The following is a 24386-nucleotide window of genomic DNA, read 5'->3' as shown; positions in this document are numbered from 1 at the left end:
AAGGGAATACAAGCCTAGTCTATGCCCTCATAATTTAGCCCTTTTAGCCCCGGTATTATTCTGGTGAATTTGCAACATGAACTGGCTGGGTATAACCCAGAAATACACATTGCTCCAGGATACTGCTCTTGACAACAACTTATATTTATATAGTGCCTTTGATGTAGAAAAACATCCCAAAGTGCTTCAGAGGTGTAAAGAAAGAATGGGACACTGAACCCGCACTCTGCAGAAATACTGTATTAATTGGTCAATACCAGACCACACTGAGTCTCTATTTTACTAACTGAATTTAGTCCTGAATGAGAAATAAGGAAATACGCTTTTGAATATCATTTTTTCAAATGATAGTGAAACTTTATTTTGCAGTTTTATCTGATTGTTTGCTAACCATGGAATTCACCTTCACGTAAACAAACAAAAATCTTGACTATGGTGCATCAATGGTGCAAGCCATTACTATTTCCAGGAAATTATAGTGTGGATGACTCATTACTTGCATCATGCCAAAATTTCCTGGAAACCTATGCCATGAACCTCTCTAACAATGAGAATTCTATAATCATGGCTATGGCACCCACCCCACCCGCCCCCCACCTCCCAACCCCCCCCCCCCCCTTTAAAATCAATGGCGATGTCCAATTTGCTGGATAAATGCTGCTTTGATCACAGCTGAATTTAGACTGAACCAGAATGGCGCTGGTGATCTGGCAGCAACGTGATTTATTGCTCCAAGATCGATTTCCCTTAACAAAAGATTTTTTACTGAGCTTTACTGATTTATTTAGCTAATGCAAAAATAATTATCTTTAGAACATATTAGCTGGCCGGAAGGTTACATGTTAAATGGATCTGAATTTTTAAAAGCCATTTAATGTTTGTATTGATTCTCTGATCCCTTAACAGTGTCAATTGCTAATTTTAACATGAGTTATCGATCCAAATATATGTTTCTTTCAGAATTAATATTGATAAATACATTCAATTCCACACCAATGGGATAGTGCGTCAGTAAATATTTTGTTGAGGGAACAAATGTAAAATCGGTCTATTAAAAAAGTTAAGATGACTATTGGAGACCCTGCAGTTGCAGCTGCTCTGAATTTAAAGGCAGTGATATCTAAGAAATGAATTATTAAATAATTACTTCCTACAAATCTTGCACTGAGTTTTTAAAGGGCCATAATTTGCTGCGGCAGGGCATCGAACAGTATCTGCCGGTAATTGGACTTGCCCTTGCACGTTTAGGTTTTTAATATTTTTGCGTGGCAAGTTGCTGAAAGGAAACAGGGCATCCAGGACCTGAGTGAACAGGGCAAGCAACTGTGTACCTCTTTAACCAATCAGATTGAAAGATTGTGAAATTAACAGCGTAAGGACTGAGAAGGAAGTGTAAGTTAGAGTGGGTGAATTTAACGTCAAATCAGGGACATGAAAGAGAGGGAAAGAAAGATTGGATTGAGAGAGAGAGAAAAAAGAGACAAAGGAAAAGTTTTTTTTTAAATTAAAAATTTTACATTTTTAAAATCTCCCAACAACAATTGAAACCTGAAGGAATGAGGCTCTACACTTGTAATAGTTAATTTTCAGTGCCAGAGAGATTGACTGGCAGTAATTAACACTTATCATGTCATTAATTGGTTCTTGGACTGAAATGGAGAAGACTTAACTTTCTGTGGCGAGTTTAGTTTGTCTCTAACGTGCAAATACAGGAACTTTACACCGTTGAATGCATCTCAGTGGTGAGGCAGAAAGTGAGATGCTGTCTTCACGAAGCTAACAGCTTCTTTTGGATTTCCACGTTTAATCACGCATCTGCCCTCGCCTGAAGTTGCTGTAGCATCTGCGCATAAATAACGGCGAGCAACATTAGCCTCACCATTATTTTGACAGCAAATTATGGCCCATTATATTTCCCCTGCAAAATGCCAGATGTGAGCTTTGAAATAAATGTGCCCACCAACATCTGAAAATGATTACAATTTAGAAGCCTTCCATTAGCTCAGGTACCTGCAGCCACATGTGCTGCCCACATTACACCCAGGAATAACTTTCTTAAAAAAAACAAAATAAATAACCAGACTAAATTCTCGAAATGAGACTCACAGGTAAAAGAGGCACATTTATAAACCAGAATTAAAAGTGGATGAATGATACTGTACAGGTGATCGAAAATTGTCATTATCTTCACTGTGGCGTATTCTATCGTCATTATCCTTGCTGTGGTGTATTCTATCCTATTATCTTCACTGTGGCGTATTCTATCATCATTATCCTCGCTGTGTCATATTCTCTCATCATTATCTTCACTGTGGCGTATTCTATGGTCATTATCTTCACTGTGATGTATTCTATCGTCATTATCTTCACTGTGATGTATACTATCGTCATTATCCTCGCTGTGTCATATTCTCTCATCATTATCTTCACTGTGGCGTATTCTGTCGTCATTATCCTTGTTGTGGTGTATTCTATCCTATTATCTTCACTGTGGTGTATTCTATCATCATTATCATCACTGTGATGTATTCTATCGTTATTATCCTCGCTGTGGTGTATTCTATCGTCATTATCTTCACTGTGGCATATTCTATCATCATTATCTTCACTGTGGCATATTCTATGGTCATTATCTTCACTGTGATGTATTCTATCGTCATTATCTTCACTGTGATGTATACTATCGTCATTATCCTCGCTGTGTCATATTCTCTCATCATTATCTTCACTGTGGCGTATTCTGTCGTCATTATCTTCACTGTGATGTATACTATCGTCATTATCCTCGCTGTGTCATATTCTCTCATCATTATCTTCACTGTGGCGTATTCTGTCGTCATTATCCTTGTTGTGGTGTATTCTATCCTATTATCTTCACTGTGGTGTATTCTATCATCATTATCATCACTGTGATGTATTCTATCGTTATTATCCTCGCTGTGGTGTATTCTATCGTCATTATCTTCACTGTGGCATATTCTATCATCATTATCTTCACTGTGGCATATTCTATCATCATTATCTTCAAAGTGGCGTGTTCTATCGTTATTATCTTCACTGTGGCGTATTCTATCGTCATTATCTTTGCTGTGATGTATTCTATTGTCATTATCTTGACTGTGGCGTATTCTATCGTCATTATATTCACTGTGGTATAGTCTATCATCATTATCTTCACTGTGGCGTATTCTATCATCACTATCTTCACTGTGGCGTATTCTATCGTCATTATCCTCGCTGTGATGTATTCTATTGTCATTATCTTCACTGTGGTGTATTCCATCGTCATTTTCTTCACTGTGGCATATTCTATCATCACTATCCTCGCTGTGATGTATTCTATCATCATTATCTTTGCTGTGATGTATTCTATTGTCATTATCTTCACTGTGGTGTATTCCATCGTCATTTTCTTCACTGTGGCATATTCTATCATCACTATCCTCGCTGTGATGTATTCTATCATCACTATCCTCGTTGTGGTGTATTCTATCATCACTATCCTCGCTGTGATGTATTCTATCATCACTATCCTCGTTGTGGTGTATTCTATCATCACTATCCTTGTTGTGATGTATTCTAATGAGCTCCCCAGCAAATTTTGATGTAAATTCACCACTGAAGGACCAGGGCACACCACAATCTAATTTATGGCATTAGGGGCCAAATGTGTCATTCCAGCAAATTCTGAGCCATTATTTTGTGGGCAGTGCTTAACCACACACACTGTATGTGTACTGTCTGCATGTAAAGTCTGCAGAGAATACATGCTTAAAAGAACACTGCCTTCATAAAATATGCTTACAAAGCCTTTTTTAGTTTCCTTACGTAATATGATGTGATGTAAATTATGTCAAAATATTATCATGTTAGTTGCATGTGTTTCATCCTTCCTAAATAATAAAAGGTTTATTAAACACTGTTCATGAAGACAGCACTTCTTTAGGATATGTAGTATTGATTGGAAGATTTTTTTTTCAACTATTGCACCCCCGTTTATTAACCCTGCAGCATATACCATCTAAAAAGGCAATTCCATGATAGTTTTTGGTATAGGTTTTAATATGTTTAAAAGTAGGAGGAAATTTGAAAAGGGAATAGTAAAGATGGTCATGTAAATGTGTTCCTCGGGACTTTTCTGCTAAAGTGATTTTTGTGACTTCAGTGTACTTTCTTGACCAGTACGTTTCCAGCCCAACAAGGAAGGAGGCATTGCTGGATTTGGTTTTGGGGAATGAGGTCGGCCAAGTGGAGCAAGTGTCAGTGGGGGAATATTTAGGGAATAGCGATCATAGTAACATAAGGTTTAGAACAGCTATGGAAAAGGACAAGGACCACACTGAAGTAAAAATACTCAATTGGAGGAGGGCCAATTTCAGTGGGATGAGAACAGATTTGGCCCGGGTAAATCGGAATCATAGATTGGCAGGCAAAACTGTAATCAAACAATGGGCGGTCTTTAAAGAGGAGATGGTTCGGGTACAGTCTAGGTACATTCCCACAAGGGAGAAACGTAGGGCAACTAAAGTCAGAGCTCCCTGGATGACAAAAGAGATAGAGAGTAAGATGAAGCAGAAAAAAGGGGCGTATGACAGATGTCAGAGTGATAACACAAGTGAGAACCAGGCTGAATATAGAAAGTTCAGAGGGGAAGTGAAAAAAGGGAGGGGCAAAGAGAGAGTATGAGAATAGACTGGCAGCCAACATAAAAGGGAATCCAAAAGTCTGCTATAGGCATGTAAACGGTAAACAGGTAGTAAGAGGAGGGATGGGGCAGATTAGGGACCAAAAAGATCTACTCATGGAGGCAGAGGGCATGGCCGAGGTACTAACTGAGTACTTTGCATGTGTCTAACCAAGGAAAACGATGTTGCAAGAGTCTCAGTTAAGGAAGATGTAGTTGAGATACTGGATGGGCTAAAAATTGATAAAGTGGAGGTACTGGAAAGGCTAGCTGTACTTAAAGTAGATAAGTTACCCGGTCCGGATGGGATGCATCCAAGGTTGCTGAGGGAAGGGTGGAAATTGTGGAGGTACTGGCCATAATCTTCCAAACATCCTTAGATACGGGGGTGGTGTCAGAGGACTGGAGAATTGCGACTTTTACACCCTTGTTCAAAAAAGGGTGTAAGGATAAACTCAGCAACTACAGGCCAGTCAGTTTAACCTCGGCGGTGAGAAAACTTTTAGAAATGATAATCCGGGACAGAATTAGCAGTCTCTTGGACAAGTGCGGATTGATTAGGGAAAGCCAGCATGGATTTGTTAAAGGCAAATCGCGTTTAACTAACCTGATAGAGTTTTTTGATGAGATAACAGAGAGGGTAGATGAGGACAATGCAGTTGATGTGGTGTGTACAGACTTTCAAAAGATGTTTGATAAAATGCCACATAGTAGGCTTGTCATCATGATTGAAGCCCATGGAATAAAAGGGGCAGTAGGAGCATGGATACAGAATTGGCTAAGTAACAGGAAATAGAGAGTAGTGGTGAATGGTTGTTTTTCATTACTGGAGGGAGGTATACAGTGGTGTTCCCCAAGGGTTGGTGCTGGGACCACTGCTTTTTTTTATATATATATTAATGATTTGGACTTGGGTGTACAGGGCACAATTTCCAAATTTGCAGATGACACAAAACTTGGAAGTGTAGTGAACAGTGAGGAGGATAGTGATAGACAGGCTGGTGGCATGGGCGGACACATGGCAGATGAAATTTAACGCAGAAAAGTGCGAGGTGATACATTTCGGTAGGAAGAATGAGGAGAGGCAATACAAACTAAAGGGCACAATTCTAAAAGGGGTACAGGAACAGAAAGATCTAGGGGTATGTGTTCACAAATCATTGAAGGTGGCAGGGCAGGTTGAAAAAGCGGTTAAAAAAGCATACGGGATCCTGGGCTATATAAATAAAGGCATAGAGTACAAAAGCAAGGAAGATATGATGAACCTTTATAAAACACTGGTTCGGCCACAACTGGACTATTGTGTCCAGTTCTGGGCACCGCACTTTAGGAAAGATGTGAAGGCCTTGGAGAGAGTGCAGAAGAGATTTACGAGAATGACTCCTGGGATAAGGGATGTTAGTTATGTGGATGGACTGGAGAAGCTGGGGTTGTTCTCCTTGGAACAGAGAAGGTTGCGAGGAGATTTGATAGAGGTATTCAAAATCATGAAGGTTCCAGGGAGAGTAGAGAGAAACTGTTCCCATTGGCGGAAGGGTCAAGTACCAGCGGACATAGATTTAAGGTGATTAGCAAAAGAACCAAAGGTGATATGAGGAAAATCTTTTTTACACAGTGAGTGGTTAGGATCTGAAATGCAGGAATGCAGTGCCTGGGGGAGGAGGGGAGGGCGCAGTGAATCAGATTCAGTCATGGCTTTGAAAAGGGAACGGGATAAGTACTTGAAAGGAAAAAATTTGCAGGGCTACGGGGTTAAGGCAGGGGAGTGGGACTAGCTGGATTGCTCTTGCATAGAGCCGGCATGGACTCGATGGGTCAAATGGCCTCCTTCCGTGCTGTAACCTTTCTATGATTCTACGATTCTAAGGTATACCAGGAGAGCAGCTAGGCTTACACAATGATGTTAGTCTGTTCTGCAGAAGGCAAGGTGCCAATTTGAAAGAATCCTGCCCAAAAGCCAGCTCTAAGATGAGAGTGTATGGTCTTTATGGATGATGTGCCTGTACATTGTTCGGGCTCTAATGTGTCATCTGCAAGACATTGGGCCCCAATCAACGGATAGGGATGTCATCACCCACAGTCATGCACATTGTCTTCTTGGAGCCATCTTTTAGATGGCACATTCATGACTGTGGATCACTTGCTTCCAATCCCTGTAAGGAAAGCCTGGATAGTTTCAAAATGATCATGTGCCAGGTACAAGATCAAGACTTCCACAGTCTACTCTGAGTTCTGGGCTGAACTGGCATCTAAAATGACACTCCCATTCAGTCAGACAGCAGTAACATAAAATCTTGTTATCATTTGTAAATGTTTTCTTGTGTGTCACTACAAGTTCTGAAAAACAATTACAGAATAGCAACATTTTAAGGGATTAGCCCTGGAAGAACTTGATGTTTCAGGGAATTACTTAATGTGGATTGAGAATCCTGGAGTTCTTGCAGTAAAAATGTTGGTGTTCTTACCAAAAATGATGCAATTATTGAGTAAAACATGTAAAAGGCTTCATGTTAACATATAATTTTCAAACATTTCATTAATTGATCTTTCTGAGACACTTTCAGAATTAGAGTTTTAAAAAAATATGGCATTCCTTTAAACCAGGCATAAACAGGATTTGTAAATTTTTTGACTTCCTGAATTTATGGTTGTGTGGCAAAGCATTATAAATTGGATTTGCTACAACTGTACAAATGATCACATTCCCTACAATGTGTGGAAGTTGTACATTGTTGAATAGTTTGATTTAAAAATGTTTTATTTGGTACTTGTGGGCCCCAGTAACACCTGACTGTAATTCGTCTATAACATAGACTGAACATTCATAGCAAGGGAAACCAACCAGCATCTCCTGAGCTGCAACTCTTGTGCCTAAAATGTGTCCCTTTACACCATTCCACACATTCCATCGCTCTGTGAGTGATGCTGAATCACACAAAGGGTGTAATCAGCTACAATAAAGCAGGCAACCATCCTTCCATGAGCAAAGGAGAGGTGGTGAAAGGGAGAGGAATGAGATACAATGGATGAGATTTTGTTCTTTTAGTACATGTTTAAAGTATTTGTGGTGTTGGGTTTCATTCTAATTTATGTATTTTTTAAATGTGCAGTAAATTCAGTCTTTGATTTACTTTGATACTATTGATCAGAACATCCTCTGCCTTTATAGTATCATAGTAGGTACAGCACAGGAGGAGGCTATTCGGCCCATCGTGCCTGTGCCGACTCTTTGAAAGAGCTAGCCAATTAGTCCCATTCGCTTGTTCTTTCCCCATAGCTCTGTAATTTTTTCCCCTTCAAGTATTTATCCAATTCCCTTTTGAAAGTTACTATTGAATCTGCTTCCACCACCCTTTCAGGCAGTGCATTCCTGATCATTACAACTCACTGCGTAAAAAAATGTTTCCTCATGTCGCCTCTGGCTCTTTTGCCGATCACCTTAAATCTGTGTCCTCTGGTTACCGACCCTTCTGCCACTGGAAACAGTTTCTCGTTACTTACTCTTTCAAAACCGTTCATGATTTAGAATACCTTGGTCAAATCTTCGCTTAACCTTCTCTGCTCTAAGGAGAACAACCCCAGCTTCTCCAGTCTCTCCACATAACTGAAGTCTCTCATCCCTGGCACCATTCTAGCAAATCTCTTCCACACCCTCTCTAAGGCCATGACATCCTTCCTAAAGTGTGGTGCCCAGAATTGAACACAATACTCTAGCTGAAGCCTCACCAGTATTTTATAAAGGTTTAGCAAAACTTCCTTGCTTTTGTACTCTATGCATCTATTAATAAAGCCCAGGATCCCATATGCTTTTTTAAAAGCCTTCTCAACTTGTCCTGCCACCTTCAAAAATTTGTGTATATGCACCCCCAGGTCTCTCTGCTCCTGCACCCCCTTTAAAATTGTACCATTTAGTTTATATTGCCTCTCCTCATTCTTCCTACCAAAATACATCACTTCACATGGCTCTGCATTAAATTTCATCATCCATTTCACCAGTCTGACTATGTCCTCCTGAAGTCTGTTACTAACCTCCACAGTTTACTACATTTCCAAGCTTTGTGTAATTTGCAAACTTTGAAATTATACCCTCTATACCCAAGTCAAGGTTATTAATATATATCAAAAAGAGCAGTGGTCCTAATGCTGACCCCTGGGGAACGCCACTGTATACTTCCCTCCAGTCTGAAAAACAACCATTCACCACTACTCTCTGCTTTCTGTCCCTTAGCCAATTTTGTATCCGCGCTGCCACTTTCCCTTTAATCTCATGGGATTTAATTTTGCTAAAAAGTCTATTTTGTGGTACTTTATCAAATGCCTTTTGAAATATAGCAACATAGAAAACAGGAGCAGGAGTAGGCCATTCAGCCCTTCAAGCTTGCTCTGCCACTCAATATGATCATGGCTGATCCTGTATCTCAATATTCCCGCTCTCTCCCCATACCCCTTGCCTTTTGTGTCTAGAAATCTATCTAGCTCCTTCTTAAATATATTCAGTAGCTTGACCTCCACAGCCTTCTGCGGTAGAGAATTCCACAGGTTCACCACACTCTGAGTGAAGAAATTTCTCCTCATCTCAGTCCTAAATGTCCTTCACCGTATCTTGAGACTGTGACCCCTCGTTCTGGACCCACAAGCCAGGGGAAACATCCTGCCTGCATCCAGTCTGTCTAGCCCTGTCAGAATTTTATATGTTTCAATGAGATCCCCTCTCATTCTTCTAAACTCGAGTGAATACAGGCCTTGTCAACCCAATCTCTCCTCATATGACAGTCCTGCCATCCCAGGGATCAGTCTGGTGAACCTTCGCTACACTCCCTCCATTGCAAGTATATCCTTTCTTAGGTAAGGAGACCAAAACCGCACACAATACTCCAGGTGTGGTCTCACCAAGGCCCTGTATAACTGCAGTAAGACATCTTTACTCCTGTACTCAAATCCTCTTGCAATGAAGGCCAACATACCATTTGCCTTCCTCAACTGCTTGCTGCACTTGCATGTTTGCTTTCAGTGACTGGTGTACAAGGACACCCAGGTCCCTTTGTACATCAACATTCCCCAATCTATCACCATTTAAGTAATACTCTGCCTTTCTGTTTTTCCTTCCGAAGTGGATAACTTCACATTTATCCACATTATACTGCATCTGCCATGTATTTGCCCACTCACTCAACTTGTCTAAATCGCCTTGAAGCCTCTTTGCATCCTCCTCACATCTCACGATCCCACCTAGTTTTGTGTCATCAGCAAACTTGGAAATATTACATTTGGTTCCCTCATCCAAATCATTGATATATATTGTGAATAGCTGGGTCCCAAGCACTGATCCCTGCGCCACCCTGAAAAAGACCCATTTATTCCTACTCTCTGTTTCCTGTTTGTTAACCAATTTTCAATCCATGTCAGTATATTACCCCCATGTGCTTTAATTTTGCACACTAACCTCTTATGTGGGACTTTATCAAAGGCCTTCTGAAAATCCAAATAAACCACATCCACTGGTTCTTCCTTATCTACTCTACCAGTCACATCCTCAAAAAACTCCAGTAGGTTTGTCAAACATGATTTCCCTTTCATAAATCCATGTTGACTTTGTCTAATCCCATTGATAAGTGTCCTGTTATCACATTGTTTATAATAGACTCCAGCATTTTCCCTAGTACTGATGTTAGGCTAACTGGTCTGTAGTTCCCTGTTTTCTCTCTCCCTCTTTTTTTAAATAGTGGAGTTACATTTGCCACCCTCCAATTTGCTGGAACTGTTCCATAATCTATGGAATTTTGGAAGATGACAACTAATGCATCCATTATTTCCATGGCTACCTCTTTTAGTACTCTGGGATGCAGATTATTAGGTCCTGGGGATTTACCGGCTTTCAGTCCCATTAATTTCTCCAGCACTATTTTTTTTACGAATACTAATTTCCTTTAATTCCTCCTTCTCACGAGTTATTTGTGTCCTTTTCCATGAAGACAGAACCAATGTATTTGTTTAATTGCTCTGCCATTTCCCCGTTCCCCATTATAAATTCTCCCGTTTCTGACTGTAAGGGACCTACATTTGTCTTCACTAATCTCTTTATTTTTGCAGATTTTAGAAGATTTTAAAGTCCACTTTTATGTTCCTTGCAAGTTTACTCTCATACTCTATTTTTCCCCTCTTAATCAATCTCTTGGTCCTTTTTTGCTGAATTCTAAACTGCTCCCAATCCTCAGGCTTGCTACTTTTTCTGGCAACTTTATATAACTCCTCTTTGGATCTAATACTATCCTTAATTTCTTTTGTTAGCCATGGTTAGGCCTCATTTCCTTTTGTGTTTTTGTGCCAGAAAGGAATGTATAATTGTTGCAATTCATGCATTCGTTCCTTAAATGTTAGCCATTGCCTATCCACCGTCATGCCTTTTAATGAAGCTTCCCAATCTATCATAGCCAACTCACTCCTCATACCATCGTAGTTTCCTTTGTTTAGATTTAGGACCCTAGTTTTGGATTGGACTACTTCACTTTCCATCTTAATGAAGAATTCTATCATGTTATGGTCACTCTTCCCTAAAGGACCCTGAAAAACAAGATTATTAATTAACCCCTTTTTACATATTTTTAAAGATTTTACAGTCCACTTTTATGTTCCTTGCAAGTATACTCTCATATTCTATTTTTCCCCTCTTAATCAATCTCTTGGTCCTTTTTTGCTGAATTCTAAACTGCTCCCAATCCTCAGGCTTGCTACTTTTTCTGGCAACTTTATATGACTCCTCTTTGGATCTAATACTAACCTTATTTTCTTTTGTTAGCTATGGTTGGGCTGCATTTCCTTTTGTGTTTTTGCACCAGAAAGGAATGTATAATTGTTGTAATTCATGCATTCGTTCCTTAAATGTTAGCCACTGCCTATCCACCATCATGCCTTTTAAAGAAGCTTCCCAATCTATCATAGCCAACTCATTCCTCATACCATTGTAGTTTCCTTTGTTTAGATTTAGGACCCTAGTTTTGGATTGGACTACTTCACTTTCCATCTTAATGAAGAATTCTATCATGTTATGGTCACTCTTCCCTAAAGGACCCTGCACAACAAGATTATTAATTAACCCCTTCTCATTGCACAATGCCCAATCTAGGATAGCCTGTTCCCTGGTTGATTCCTCAATGTACTGGTCTACAAAACCATCTCATACACACTCCAGGAATTCATCCTCCACAGTATTATTGCTAATTTGGTTTGGCCAGTCTATATGCAGATTAAAGTCACCCATGATTACTGTAGTACCCTTGTTACATGCATCTCTAATTTCCTGTTTGATCCCATCCCCTACATTACCACTACTGTTTGGAGGCCAATAGACAACTCCCACCTGTGTTTCCTGCCCCTTGGTGCTTCTTAACTCCACCCAGACTGATTCTACATCTTGATTTTCTGAGCCAATATCCTTTCTCACTATTGCTCTGATTTCATCTTCTACTAACAACGCCACCCCACCTCCTTTTCCTTTTTGCCTGTCCTTCCTAAATATCGAATACCTTTCGATATTCAGCTCCCAGCATTGGTCACCCTGCAGCCTTGTCTCTGTAATTGCTATTATGTCATATTCGTTTACATCTATTTGCACTGTTAATTCGTCTACCTTATTACAAATGTTTCGTGCTTGAGAGTTTGGTTAAGTGTAGGAGTTCGGTGAAGTGGGGGAAGGAGGTGCCGCTTTGCCTTGCTTTTCCTAACTTTTTCCTCACAGCAGTGGCGGACCTGAGCAGCAGAAGACCGAGAACGGAGATAAAAGCAGCAGACCTGCAACAAGAGAAAACTGCAGTGTGACATCGCAAGTGAGGCAGGTTAGTGATTGGTAGTGACTGTGGGCTGAGCTTTAAGTTAACATATGGCATATAACTAAATTTTAAAAGCTAAACTTAATTTAATTACTTAATTAAACAAGGTAAATAATTTGATTGACACTAAATTAACTAGTTAAATAAATAAAATAATGAGAGAACAGGAGATGTGTTGCTGCTGCAATATGTGGGAACTTGTGGACATTTTTGCCCAGGGCGACTACATATGCAGTAAGTGTCTGCAGCTCGAGGAACTTCGGCTATGAGTTGAGGAGCTGGAGTCCAAGCTGTGGATGTTGCAAGACATCAGGGAGGGAGAAAGCTACCTGGACCTTTTGCTCCAGGAGGCAGCCATACCCCTTAGATTAAATATTTTAGAATTGACACATGGTCAGAGACAGAAGGGTGTGATTGCGAGTGAGGCAAGTACGGGGATCCAGGAGGTTGAATTGCAGGAGCCTCAGTCCCTGCGCTTGTCCAATAGATTTTTTTTTTTCTTTTTATTCGTTCACGGGATGTGGGCGTCGCTGGCAAGGCCGGCATTTATTGCCCATCCCTAGCGAGATTTTTACAACTGAGTGGCTTGCTAGGCCATTTCAGAGGGCAATTAAGAATCAACCACATTGCTGTGGGTCTGGAGTCACATATAGGCCAGACCGGGTAAGGACGGCAGGTTTCCTTCCCTAAAGGACATTAGTGAACCAGATGGGTTTTTACGACAATCCAGTAGTTTCATGGCTATCATTACTGATACTAGTATTTTAATTCCAGATTTTTTTTTTATTTAATTAATTGAATTTAAATTCGCCAGCCGCCGTGGCGGGATTTGAACTCGTGACTCTGCATTTTAGTCCAGGCCTCTGGATTACTAGCCCAGTAACATAACCACTACGCTACCGTACCCTAGATTTGAGGTTCTTGCAACCCTTGTGGACAAGTGCTGGGACTGCAGGGAGGACGAACAAACTGACCACGGCACCATGGTACAGGAAACCATTCAAGTGGGGGGAGTAAAAAGGAAGGTAGTTGTAGTAGGCAACAGTATAGTTAGGGGGATAGACACTGTTCTCTGCAGCCAGGAGTATGAGTCCCGAAGACTATGTTGCCTACCCGGTGCCAGGGTTAAGGACATCTCCTCCGGGCTAGAGAAGAACTTGGATTGGGAGAGGGAGGATCCAGTTGTCGTGGTCCACGTAGGCACCAACGACATAGGAAAGACTGAGAAAAAAGTTCTGCTGAGAGAGTTTGAGCAGCTAGGGACTAAATTAAAAAGCAGAACCACAAATGTAATAATCTCTGGATTATTACCTGAGCCACGAGCAAATTGGCATAGGGTCAATAGTATCAGGGAGATGAATGCGTGGCTCAAAGATTGGTGTGGGAGAAGTGGGTTTCGATTCGTGGGGCACTGGCACCAGGGGAAAGAGAGAGCTGTTCCGTTGGGATGGACTACACCTGAACCATGCTGGGACTGGAGTTCTAGCGAATTGAATAACTAGGTCGGTAGACAGGGCTTTAAATAAGGGGGGGAGGAGGGTCCCGGTGGAGAGAAATCTAGACTGCTAAAGAGAAAAGACAAAGAAGCAGTGCAGGAAAGTGACTGGGGTAAGAATAACCAGATTGTGAGAGGAAGGGACAGAGCATACAAACAAAATAGGGTCCGGGTAAGAAAAAACGGTAAGAAGACAAATAGGGCCATTATACAAAAAAAATGTTGACATGTCTAAAAATGTTAAAAAGACAAATCTAAAGATACTGTATCTGAATTGAAAGTCCATATATACATCAACCACACTACCCTCATCAACCCTCTCCGTTACTTCATCAAAGAACTCAATCAAGTTAGTCAAACACGATTTTCCTTTAACAAATCCATGCTAACTTTCATTTATTAGCCCATACTTTCCCAAGTGCCAATTTATTTTGTCCCAAATTATTGTCTCTAAAAGTTTCCCCACCACCTACATTAGGCTGACTGGCCTGTAATTGCTAAGTTTATCCCTCTCCCCTTTTTTGAAAAGGGGTGTAACATTTGCAATCCTCCAGTCCACCTGCACCATCCCCATATCGAAGGAGGATTGAAAGATTGTGGCCAGAACCTCTACAATTTCCACCCTTACTTCCCTCGGTAACCTAGGATACATCCCACCTGGATCGGGTGACTTTTCTACTTTGAGTTTTGCCAATCTTTTAAGTACCTCCTCTTTATCTATTTTTATCCTATCCAATATCGTTACTACCTGCTCCTTTATTGCTACAATGGCAACATCCTCTTCTCTAGTGAAGACGGATGCAAAATATTAATTTAGTGCTTCAGATATGCCCTCTGCCTCCACAAGAACATCTCCTTTTTTGTCCCTAATTGGTCCCACGCTTCCTTTGACTACCGTTTTACTATTTATATATTTATAAAGTGATGGAGTCATACCTAGCACAAAGGAAGATGATAGTGGTTGTTGGAGGCCAATCATCTCAACCCCAGGACATTGCTGCAGGAGTTCCTCAGGGCAGTGTCCTAGGCCCAACCATCTACATCTGCTTTATCAATGACCTTCCCTCCATCATAAGGTCAGAAATGGTGTTGTTCGCTAATGATTGCACAGTGTTCAGTTCCATTCGCAACCCCTCAGATAATGAAGCAGTCCGTGCCCGCATGCAGCAAGACCTGGACAACATCCAGGCTTGGGCTGATAAGTGGCAAGTAACATTCGTGCCAGACAAGTGCAAGGCAATGACCATCTCCAATAAGAGAGAGTCTAACCACCTCCCCTTGACATTCAACGGCATTACCATCACTGAATTCCCCCACCATCAACATCCTGGGGGTCACCATTGACCAGAAACTTAACTGTACCAGAAACATAAATATTGTGGCTAGAAGGGCAGGTCAGAGGCTGGGTATTCTGCGGCGAGTGACTCACCTCTCCTGACTCCCCAAAGCCTTTCCACCATCTACAAGGCATAAGTCAGGAGTGTGATGGAATACTGTCCACTTGCCTGGATGATTGCAGCTCCAACAACACTCAAGAAGCTCGACACCATCCAGGACAAAGCAGCCCGCTTGATTGGCACTCCATCCACCACCCTAAACATTCACTCCCTTCATCACCAGCGCACCGTGTCTTTTGTGTGTACCATCTACAGGATGCACTGTAGCAACTCATCAAGGCTTCTTCGACAGCATCTCCCAAACCCACGAACTCTACCACCTAGAAGGACAAGGGCAGCAGGCACACGAGAACAACACCATCTGCACTTCCCCTCCAAGTCACACACCATCCCGACTTGGAAATATATCGCCGTTCCTTCATCATCGCTGGGTCGAAATCCTGGAACTCCCCACCTAACAGCACCATGGGAGAACCTTCACCACACGGACTGCAGCGGTTCAAGAAGGTGGCTCACCACCACCTTCTCAAAGGCAATTAGGGATGGGCAATAAATGCTGGTCTTGCCAGCGACGCCCACATCCCATGAACGAATAAAAAAAAAAGACTTTTGGGTTCCTTGTTATGTTAGCCACTAATCTATTCTCACATGCTCTCTTTGCCCCTCTTATTCCCTTTTTTAGATCTCCTCTTTACTTTCTGTATTCAGCCTGGTTCTCTACTGTATTATGAAACTTACATTTGTCATAAGCCATATTTTTCTGTTTCATTTTAATCTCTATATCTTTAGCTTTGGATGCCCTTCCTTTCCCCTTCGTAGAGATGTGTCTACTCTGTACCTGAACCAAGTCCTCCTTGACGGCCTCCCATTGTTCAATTACTGTTTTGCCTACCAATTTTTGATTCCAATCCGCTTGAGAAAGCTCCCTTTTTAACTCATTGAAATTAGCCCTCCTCTAGTTAAGTATTTTCACATTTGATTGTTCCTTGTCCTTTTCCATAACTATTCTAAACCTAATGATATTATGATCAATGTTCCCCAAATGCTCCCCCACTGAAACATGCTCCACTTGCCCCATTCCATTCCCCAGAACTAGATTCAGCCCTGTTTCCTAGTCCTGAATGTTTCAAGGTACTGTCACGACCAGCCTCACATAAATTGATACATTTTCTTAAGATTAAAATTCTATAACTATAAATTAGTTAACCAGAATGTACCTTTTTTATATAAAATTCAAACTTGCTTATGAGCCCTCCCCCAGCACATGTTAGGACAGTAGGGCACCATTTAGCTATGTGTACAATTTAAAATTTACTACCTATGCCCCTGAAGCCTGACAAAAATTTTAACTAAATAGCGAGTTTTCTGTGTGACAACATAATCCATCCAGGAGCTTCTAACGAAATCCATGTTTTGGTTTCTAGGACAAACTTCTAGTCAAGTGGATGGACACTTTAGAACAAGTCATTCCCTACAGATCTAATTAAAATATAATGCAGATTGAGTGATTATCACAGCAGTTAACACACCCACTGGTCGACACTGTAGTCAACTGTTAGCAAAAGCCATAGCTTACGCTGCCATCTGTTAAGTATCAGTGTTCACATACTATTTCCCACAATAGAGAAAAACTTATGTTGCAACTCCCTCCCGCCTCAATACTTCCTCCTTCAATTAAGACAGTGAAACATTCTGAGCTGCCAATGCCTCTATGAGTAAAGACAATGACACTTCATTGTTTCAAGAAGGCAAAAATGTACAAGTTTAGAACTAAATTCTCAGGAATCATGCCAAACATCTTTTAAGAGAATAAATTACTGAAAGACTTCTGTGAAGCAAATGGGGCAGTTCTGCACCATAGATTTAATTCCTAGATGTTCCTTTATTCTTTTGTTAAAATATATAACCTAAAAGTCAACTGCCCAAAGACCATCAAGTTACCTAGGATCCATTGTATTATTGTTTGGCCAACAGGTACCATTCCGTAGGGCAAGACTGGATCCATCAGTTAACACTTGCTTTCAGGAGAACCAATTCCACATGGTAGCTGCCGTTTTAATATTTAAAAAATTCCTCATGAAGGCAAACAATAAAATAGTTCACTGAATGTATTTTACAACTTCATATCCTGATGAAGCAATGCTGAAGCAGTATTAATCTGTGAAGAATCTTGGTTTTTATAAAGCTGCAGACACCACAGCGTAGGTCTGCATTTGGTACCAAGAGACACTGACTTAGAGCCAGAAGAATTGCAATCAAGAAAGAAAGCTGACTTTGGGCCAGAGGAAGTGAATATAAGGTCAGCAGAAGTTTAATCTGGACCAGAAAGCAAAACTTTGAATCAGAAAAATCAGCACTTACAGTGAAAGCTTCAAATTATTATTTGCATTTGTTGCTTCTGCACCATGTGAACTGATCTATATATAATACTCCAGAGCAGTAAAGAAAAAGAAAGAAAGAACTTGCATTTCATGACCTCAGGATGCCCCAAAGCGCTTTACTTCCAATGAAGTACTTTTCAAATGTAGTCACTGTGTATGTAAGAAACGCAGCAGCCAATTTGCAGCATCAATATAATAGGATAAATATTGGCCTGAGAATTCCCCAGCTCTTCTTCAAATAGTGCCAATGGGATCTATTACGTCCACCTGAGGGGGCTGATAGGGCCTTGGATTAAAATCTCATCTGAAAGACAGTACCTCCAACACTTCCTCAAGGATTGCACTGAGCTTTTAGCCTAGATTATGTGCTCAAGTCTCTGGAGTGGGATTTAAACCCACAACCTTCTAACATCAGAGGTGAGAGTGCTACCACTGAGCCAAGGCTGACAGCTTAGTACTTGGTAGTACTTCGAGTGTGAATTGCTCAGAATACAGATGGTCCACTCTACCATAAGAGATTCATGGATGTTTGAGAATTATAGCTTTGATTTTACTTCCATATTTACAACTGATGCATATAACATTTGGGAACTGTTGGGATTAAATATTTTTGTAACATCATCCTGCAGGATATAGATGCAATAATAATCTGTAACTGGTCTACAGCATAACTGTATATGAGTTTCCCTACAGCTCTGCTGTTTCAGTAACCCTCTCATTACAGTATCATTTGATATAACATGCATCATTTATGGTTCCATAATTAATAAAGCATACAAGACATCCGCTCTGGAACATTCATTGAGCTAAAGCACAGTTTTCCTATGGCTCCCAAAGGCAACATAATGAGGGAGTGGTTACTGTATTACAATAGTAACTAAGAATTCAACAATCATCAGAAGCATTAAAATATGTCAGCACAATAGTAAAAGAGACTAGTGTCTGCCTCTGACTTTTCTCAGCTTTGTGAGGCATTTCCTTTACTATTTGAACCTGACTGCTGAGAAACATATGTCTTTAAATTTTCTGATCTTTACTACTGCAGTTAAATTTGTCTATAATGACCAACATTGGAATTGACTTCAGGTGGTCTTTGTAGACAATCCCCTGATACAGGTTCAAATTAGTTTAATTAAATAGGTCACTCTATAAATGATCCGTACATAATAGTCTTCAATACTGTACAATACTGGCTTCACTATAACATGCAACTGTCAGTTAAACCTGAAGAGTTGTTTTGACAATATCAAGCACATATATCTAGTCACTGTAATTGAGGAAAAATGTAAGGTGGGCCCAGTGCATTGCAACCTTAACCATTACATTCTGTCACTGCCCTTCACATCTGGAGACCAGGGTTTATTTTAACCCAAAAAAAATAGAGATGTGAGTCTTTCCTTAGTAATTAATTAAAAGGTTCAAGGTGAGTTGAGCAGATCCAATCTAAGCCTACTTCTGTTCTCACAAAAATGTATAAGAGTAATCTTATCTTCAAAATCCAAGCTCGAAATAGAAATACTGGATTTCTAGTAGGTGTTTGCACATTGTCCTTTCATTCATGAATCTTCAGTTCGGCTCAGACTGAAAACATTAAAGTCTTCTCCCTCTGATGGCTCAGAAAATTCTCAATTCTGTTCCTAACAGGCAATTCAATAATAAATTGGCGATCTCACTCAGAGAAGTCACAGTGAAAAACATACTGTTGGGGGGATAAGGTAATTTGACAATGGTCCCAGGGCGGGGCTAAGGGGATATCTAGGGTCCTGTCCACATGGAGAGGGGTCTTGACAAGTTGTGTCATTGCCATTTGTGGGGCTTCTGGAGGGGGCCATTAACTTTTGGATTGGCCCATTTTTCCCCGCAGTGAGCTGGGTTCTAGCAAAGGCCTGCAGAGCATCTGATACTTCTAGAACACCAGGCAGAGTCCATACATTAGCCATTCCAGAAATGCAAATCTCCCCACAACAAACATTGGTGAAATATCTCTGGGATATATGCCAGTTGGACTGCTAAGTATTCCTGTAACTAACTGTGACTGTTGTGCTAATTTAGCTGTTGCAAGGGTGGCTCCCTCTTCAGTGGATAGGCCCAATCAATGTATGTCCAGGGCTGCAGGAATTGTAAAGTCTGTCATGTCTGTAGCCTCCCAGACTGCTCCACAGTGTGGTTCTTTGAGGAGGGTAGAAGCAGAATATAAGCATCATTTGTAGCTGCCCTTCCAACAGTCATGCCCCAGGCAGGAGTGGAATTTCAGAAGCATCTGTGTATGCACTAAACTCATACTATTAGCCTGAGAAAGCTCTTGCACATTCTGCTACATGTGGTAGCTCTGAGGGTCTGTTTCCATTCTCTTTCCATTCCTCCTCTGTTACCTGGCAATCTAGATCTCATTCCCAGGATCCCTTCAGGCTTTCTGCATTCTCTTTTCATTTGGAGATGATAATGGTGCAAAGGGTGTGGATATGAGGGTCTGGCAGGGAGTGGAGGTATATTTCCAGAGTGTTGGCTTACATTGGAGATTTTAGAAATTGACTAGGTCCTGTAGGAAATGTTTAATTTGTAGGTAACAGTATCTATTGAGCTGGATGAGGTGAAATTTCTCTGCCAGCTGTTGGAAGGGAACAATATGCCCCTTGTTGAGAAATTGAACAGGCCTGATGATGCCTTTCTTGTGTTGGGGTTCAAATGTGGTATAGATGCACCAAGGTGTGCTCATTGTGCTACACTGGTGGGTGGATCAATTTGCCCTGAAGGGTTTTCAGATAGATAATTGGCCTCTTCCTATGCTGATAGTGTTGTTGTTATAACTCCAGGACTTGAGAACATAATCTATGCTTCAGTGCAGTACTGAGAAGAGTCCTGCAATGGCAAGAGGTGCTGTCTTTTGGATGCGATATTAAGCTGAAGCCCATTCAACCAGTTCAGCCAGATCAGATGGACATTAACAAAATCCCATGATGCTATCTGAAGAAAAGTGTCTTGACCAACATTTATCCCTCAACTAACACCCCCAAAACAGATTAACTGGTCATTGATGTTTGTGAGATCTTGCTACGTGCAAATTGGCTACCATGTTTACCTACATAAAAACAGTGACCACACTTCAAAAGCAATTCATTGGTTGCGAAGCGCTTTGGGATGTCCTGATGACGTGAAGAGAATATAAGTGCAAGTTCTTTCTTTATGGGGTGTTTATAAGAACATAAGAACTAGGAGGAGGAGTAGGTCATCCGGCCCCTCAAGCCTGCTCCGCCATTCAACAAGATTATGGCTGATCCTCGACCTCAACGCCATTTTCCTGCACTATCCCCATATCCCTTGATGCCTTTAATATCTAGAAATCTATTGATCTCTGTTTTGAATGTACTCAATGACTGAGTCTCCACAGCCCTCTGGGGTAGAGAATTCCAAAGATTCACCACCCTCTGAGTGAAGAAATTTCTCCTCATCTCAGTCCTAAATGGCCTACCCCTTATTCTGAGACTGTGACTCCTGGTTCTAGTCTCCCCAGCCAGGGGAAACATCCTCCCTGCATCTACCCTGTTGAGCCCTATAAGAATTTTGTATGTTTCAATGAGATCACCCCTCATTTTTCTAAACTCTAGAGAATACAGGCCTAGTCTACTCAATCTCTCCTCATACGACAATCCCGCCATCCCACGAATCAGTCTGGTGAACCTTCGTTGCACTCCCTCTATGGCAAGTATATCTTTTCTTAGGTAAGAAGACCAAAATCGTACACAATACTCCAGGTGCGGTCTTACCAAGGCCCTATATAATTGCAGTAAGACATCTTTACTCCTGTACTCAAATCCTCTTGTCATAAAGGCCAACATACCATTTGCCTTCCTAATTGCTTGCTGCACCTACATATTAGCTTTCAGTGACACCCAGGTCCCTTTGAACATCAACATTTCCCAATCTCTCACCATTTAAAAAATACTCTGCATTTCTGTTTTTCCTACCAAAGTGGATAACCTCACATTTTTCCACATTAAATTCCATCTGCCATGTTCTTGCCCATTCACTTAGCCTGTCTATCCCCTTGAATCTTCTTTGCATCCTCCTCACAACTCACATTTCCACCTAGTTTTGTGTCATCAGGAAACTTGGAAATATTACATTTGGTCCCCTCATCCAAATCATTGATATACTGTACTGTTTCTGTACTGCTGTTGGGTTTCTCTGGGGAGATATGTGTTGTCTATCTTTTTCAGATGCTTGCTGTCAGGGTCCCAAGTCTGCAATTCTAAAATCACAGCCTTCAAGCCAAGCTGCATATATCTGTTTATAAATGCTGCAAAAACCAGATGAACGAGTCTTCTAACATAATGACTCTGTGGTGACATCACCAATGCAAGCTGTTTACTAACCGATTGCTAACTTGCCACCTGTGGCATTCGTCACACTATTGCATTATCACTTTGTTTATCATTAGCATCTTTTCCCCTGAAGGTACTCACTCATGTTGGGGTATGGGTGCAACGCCACAATCTGCCATCCAACACCTTGCCCAAGTGACCATGTTTCATGTGTGACCTTGGAGAGTGAGTGTTGGTAAGCTATTAGAAAGTAGGGAGCATTCTTCGCCAGATAGCCACACAGATACACTTTCCTTTAGGCCTCACTGGATAATGGATCAGGAGTGGGAACCATAGCTCAGTTAGATGCTAACTTTATCAATAAATCCATCAGGGGAGCCTAATGTATATTTTTTTTCAATTAAAAATATTAACTCAAAGAGCATAGTACAGGGTTATGTTAAGTTTAAACGTAACTAAATATGCTCATCCACACTCAGTCCACAATATCCACCTGCACATGGCTCCACAATAGCCATTGTATAATTAGTTTATTTTACACAAATGATTTATAATTGTACTGACTTCTGGAATAATATTTAACTCATGGTAACACTCGAGGTTAATTTGCATGTATGAAAGAACATATGACAACCTAAAGGGATGTACCATCAAATAAATAAAAATCAACAAACTACAGATGTTGGAAATCTGAAAAAGCAGAAAATGCAGAAAACACTCTGCAGGTCAGTAGGACCTGTGAAGTGAACAGAGCAGGTCTGATGAACGATCTACACCTGAAAGGTCATGCTGTCTGCTCATTCCACCTGCTGAGTGTTTCTGTTACTGGTGTGAGGCTCTTTTCATTTCACAAGCCTTTTAAAGCAAATTCCCAGTCTAGCAGCGTACTTCTAAACGGTAACAGTTAATTAAAAAATACTTGTCTTATTTATAAAATCAAGTAAAGATCAATTTCTTGAATCTGCACTGCCAAAATGAGTGTTTCTCCTACTCAATGAACTGATCTACTGGAAGATGTCATGGGTGGGCAGATAATGGGATAAGCGTAGCCAAGAGTCAGTCCAGGACATCATAAAGAATAGAAATCTGACAATATCATCTGTATCCAGGATTTTAAACTTTTGGCATTTTAGTAGTGGATCTGTTCCTCGATTGGCACAAAATCACTAAAAACATACTCTGAATTTATATTTTTGAATTGCCATTAACTATTTCTTTCGGAGATTTAACTGAAGCTCTATTTTGACTTGGGTGTTTCACTGGTGAACTGACCATAACTTCCCCGATTGATACAAGACATCCTCCGCCTATACATTGCAAGTGTGTTAGTACAGGACGGCTTCGGGAATTTTAATATTTTGACCAGGAATTCCCTTTAGACGAAGCAACATTAAATTCTCACATCACAACCTGTAGGGGACTTTGCCTACTACTTTATCACTTGTGATGAAGATGGGAACAATACATTAGCATAATCCATTAACCAGATACGAACTAAAGAACCTTTCAACAACATTCGAGGTTAATATTGAAGACAACCGATTTCCAACGCAGACACATCGCTTAAGGAGATGTGAAACGTACAGCAGCTGAAGGAGGGGAGGAGACTTTCGAAACAAAAGTTACTTTTTGATTTTAAAAAACACGTGCAGCCGCTGCTGGTGTAAGTTGCGGTGTTAAAGAACGGATGGGCCGGGCATGTGAAGTGTACTGGAGAGGGAAAGTGCGGCTGGGGTGGGGAGACAATTGTCTACATCGGCTGACTTACCGCCACCGGGCTGAGAAGGTGACTGCCTCCGATCATCAGCGCCCCAGCCCGAAGTGGAGAGCGAGTCCGTACCGGGGCTGTGCGTCCTCCAGCCGGGCTGCGAGCCCTCCGGAACGCTCACCCCTTTCCAGCTTGTGCTTTCAGCGGTAGAATTCACTGGCAAGTCGGTAGAGTCTGTAAAACCAGACCGGTCCGTATAAGAGGTGTACGATCCGACGTACAGAGGTTTGAAGAGCAGCAACAGCATCAGGCTGCTGATGGGGTAATTCAAAGAGCACGTTGCCATGATGATGCCTGATCGCTTCGGGGGTCTGGATTCCGTAAGCAAAACAAACAAACACACACACACCACACACACACACACACGAATAAAACGACTTGGAGACAAATCCGTGTGTGGCAAACAGTCGATCTTGAGCTTATTTACGGAGCCGGTCCGCACACTCCAGCTAGTTCAGCAGCTCCAATGTAGATGATATCCAGGGTGAAAATCCATCTTGAAGTAAAACTCAT

The 24386-nt window shown here is 41.1% G+C and overlaps 1 protein-coding gene across 1 annotated transcript in view; it reads right to left on the bottom strand.

The window, feature by feature from the left end:
• Window positions 1–24386, bottom strand: part of heg1 (heart development protein with EGF-like domains 1) — a 107127-nt gene extending 82741 nt beyond the window's left edge. Inside the window, 2 exon segments of the mRNA XM_067987320.1 lie at window positions 23874–24311; window positions 24314–24386. Of these exon segments, the coding sequence (XP_067843421.1) occupies window positions 23874–24311; window positions 24314–24386 (511 nt within the window).

The sequence above is a fragment of the Heptranchias perlo genome, chromosome 7 (genome assembly GCF_035084215.1).
Source record: "Heptranchias perlo isolate sHepPer1 chromosome 7, sHepPer1.hap1, whole genome shotgun sequence".
NCBI lineage: Eukaryota > Metazoa > Chordata > Chondrichthyes > Hexanchiformes > Hexanchidae > Heptranchias > Heptranchias perlo.
The sequence above is the reverse complement of the archived record's forward strand: the minus strand, read 5'-3'. Positions and strand labels throughout refer to the sequence as shown.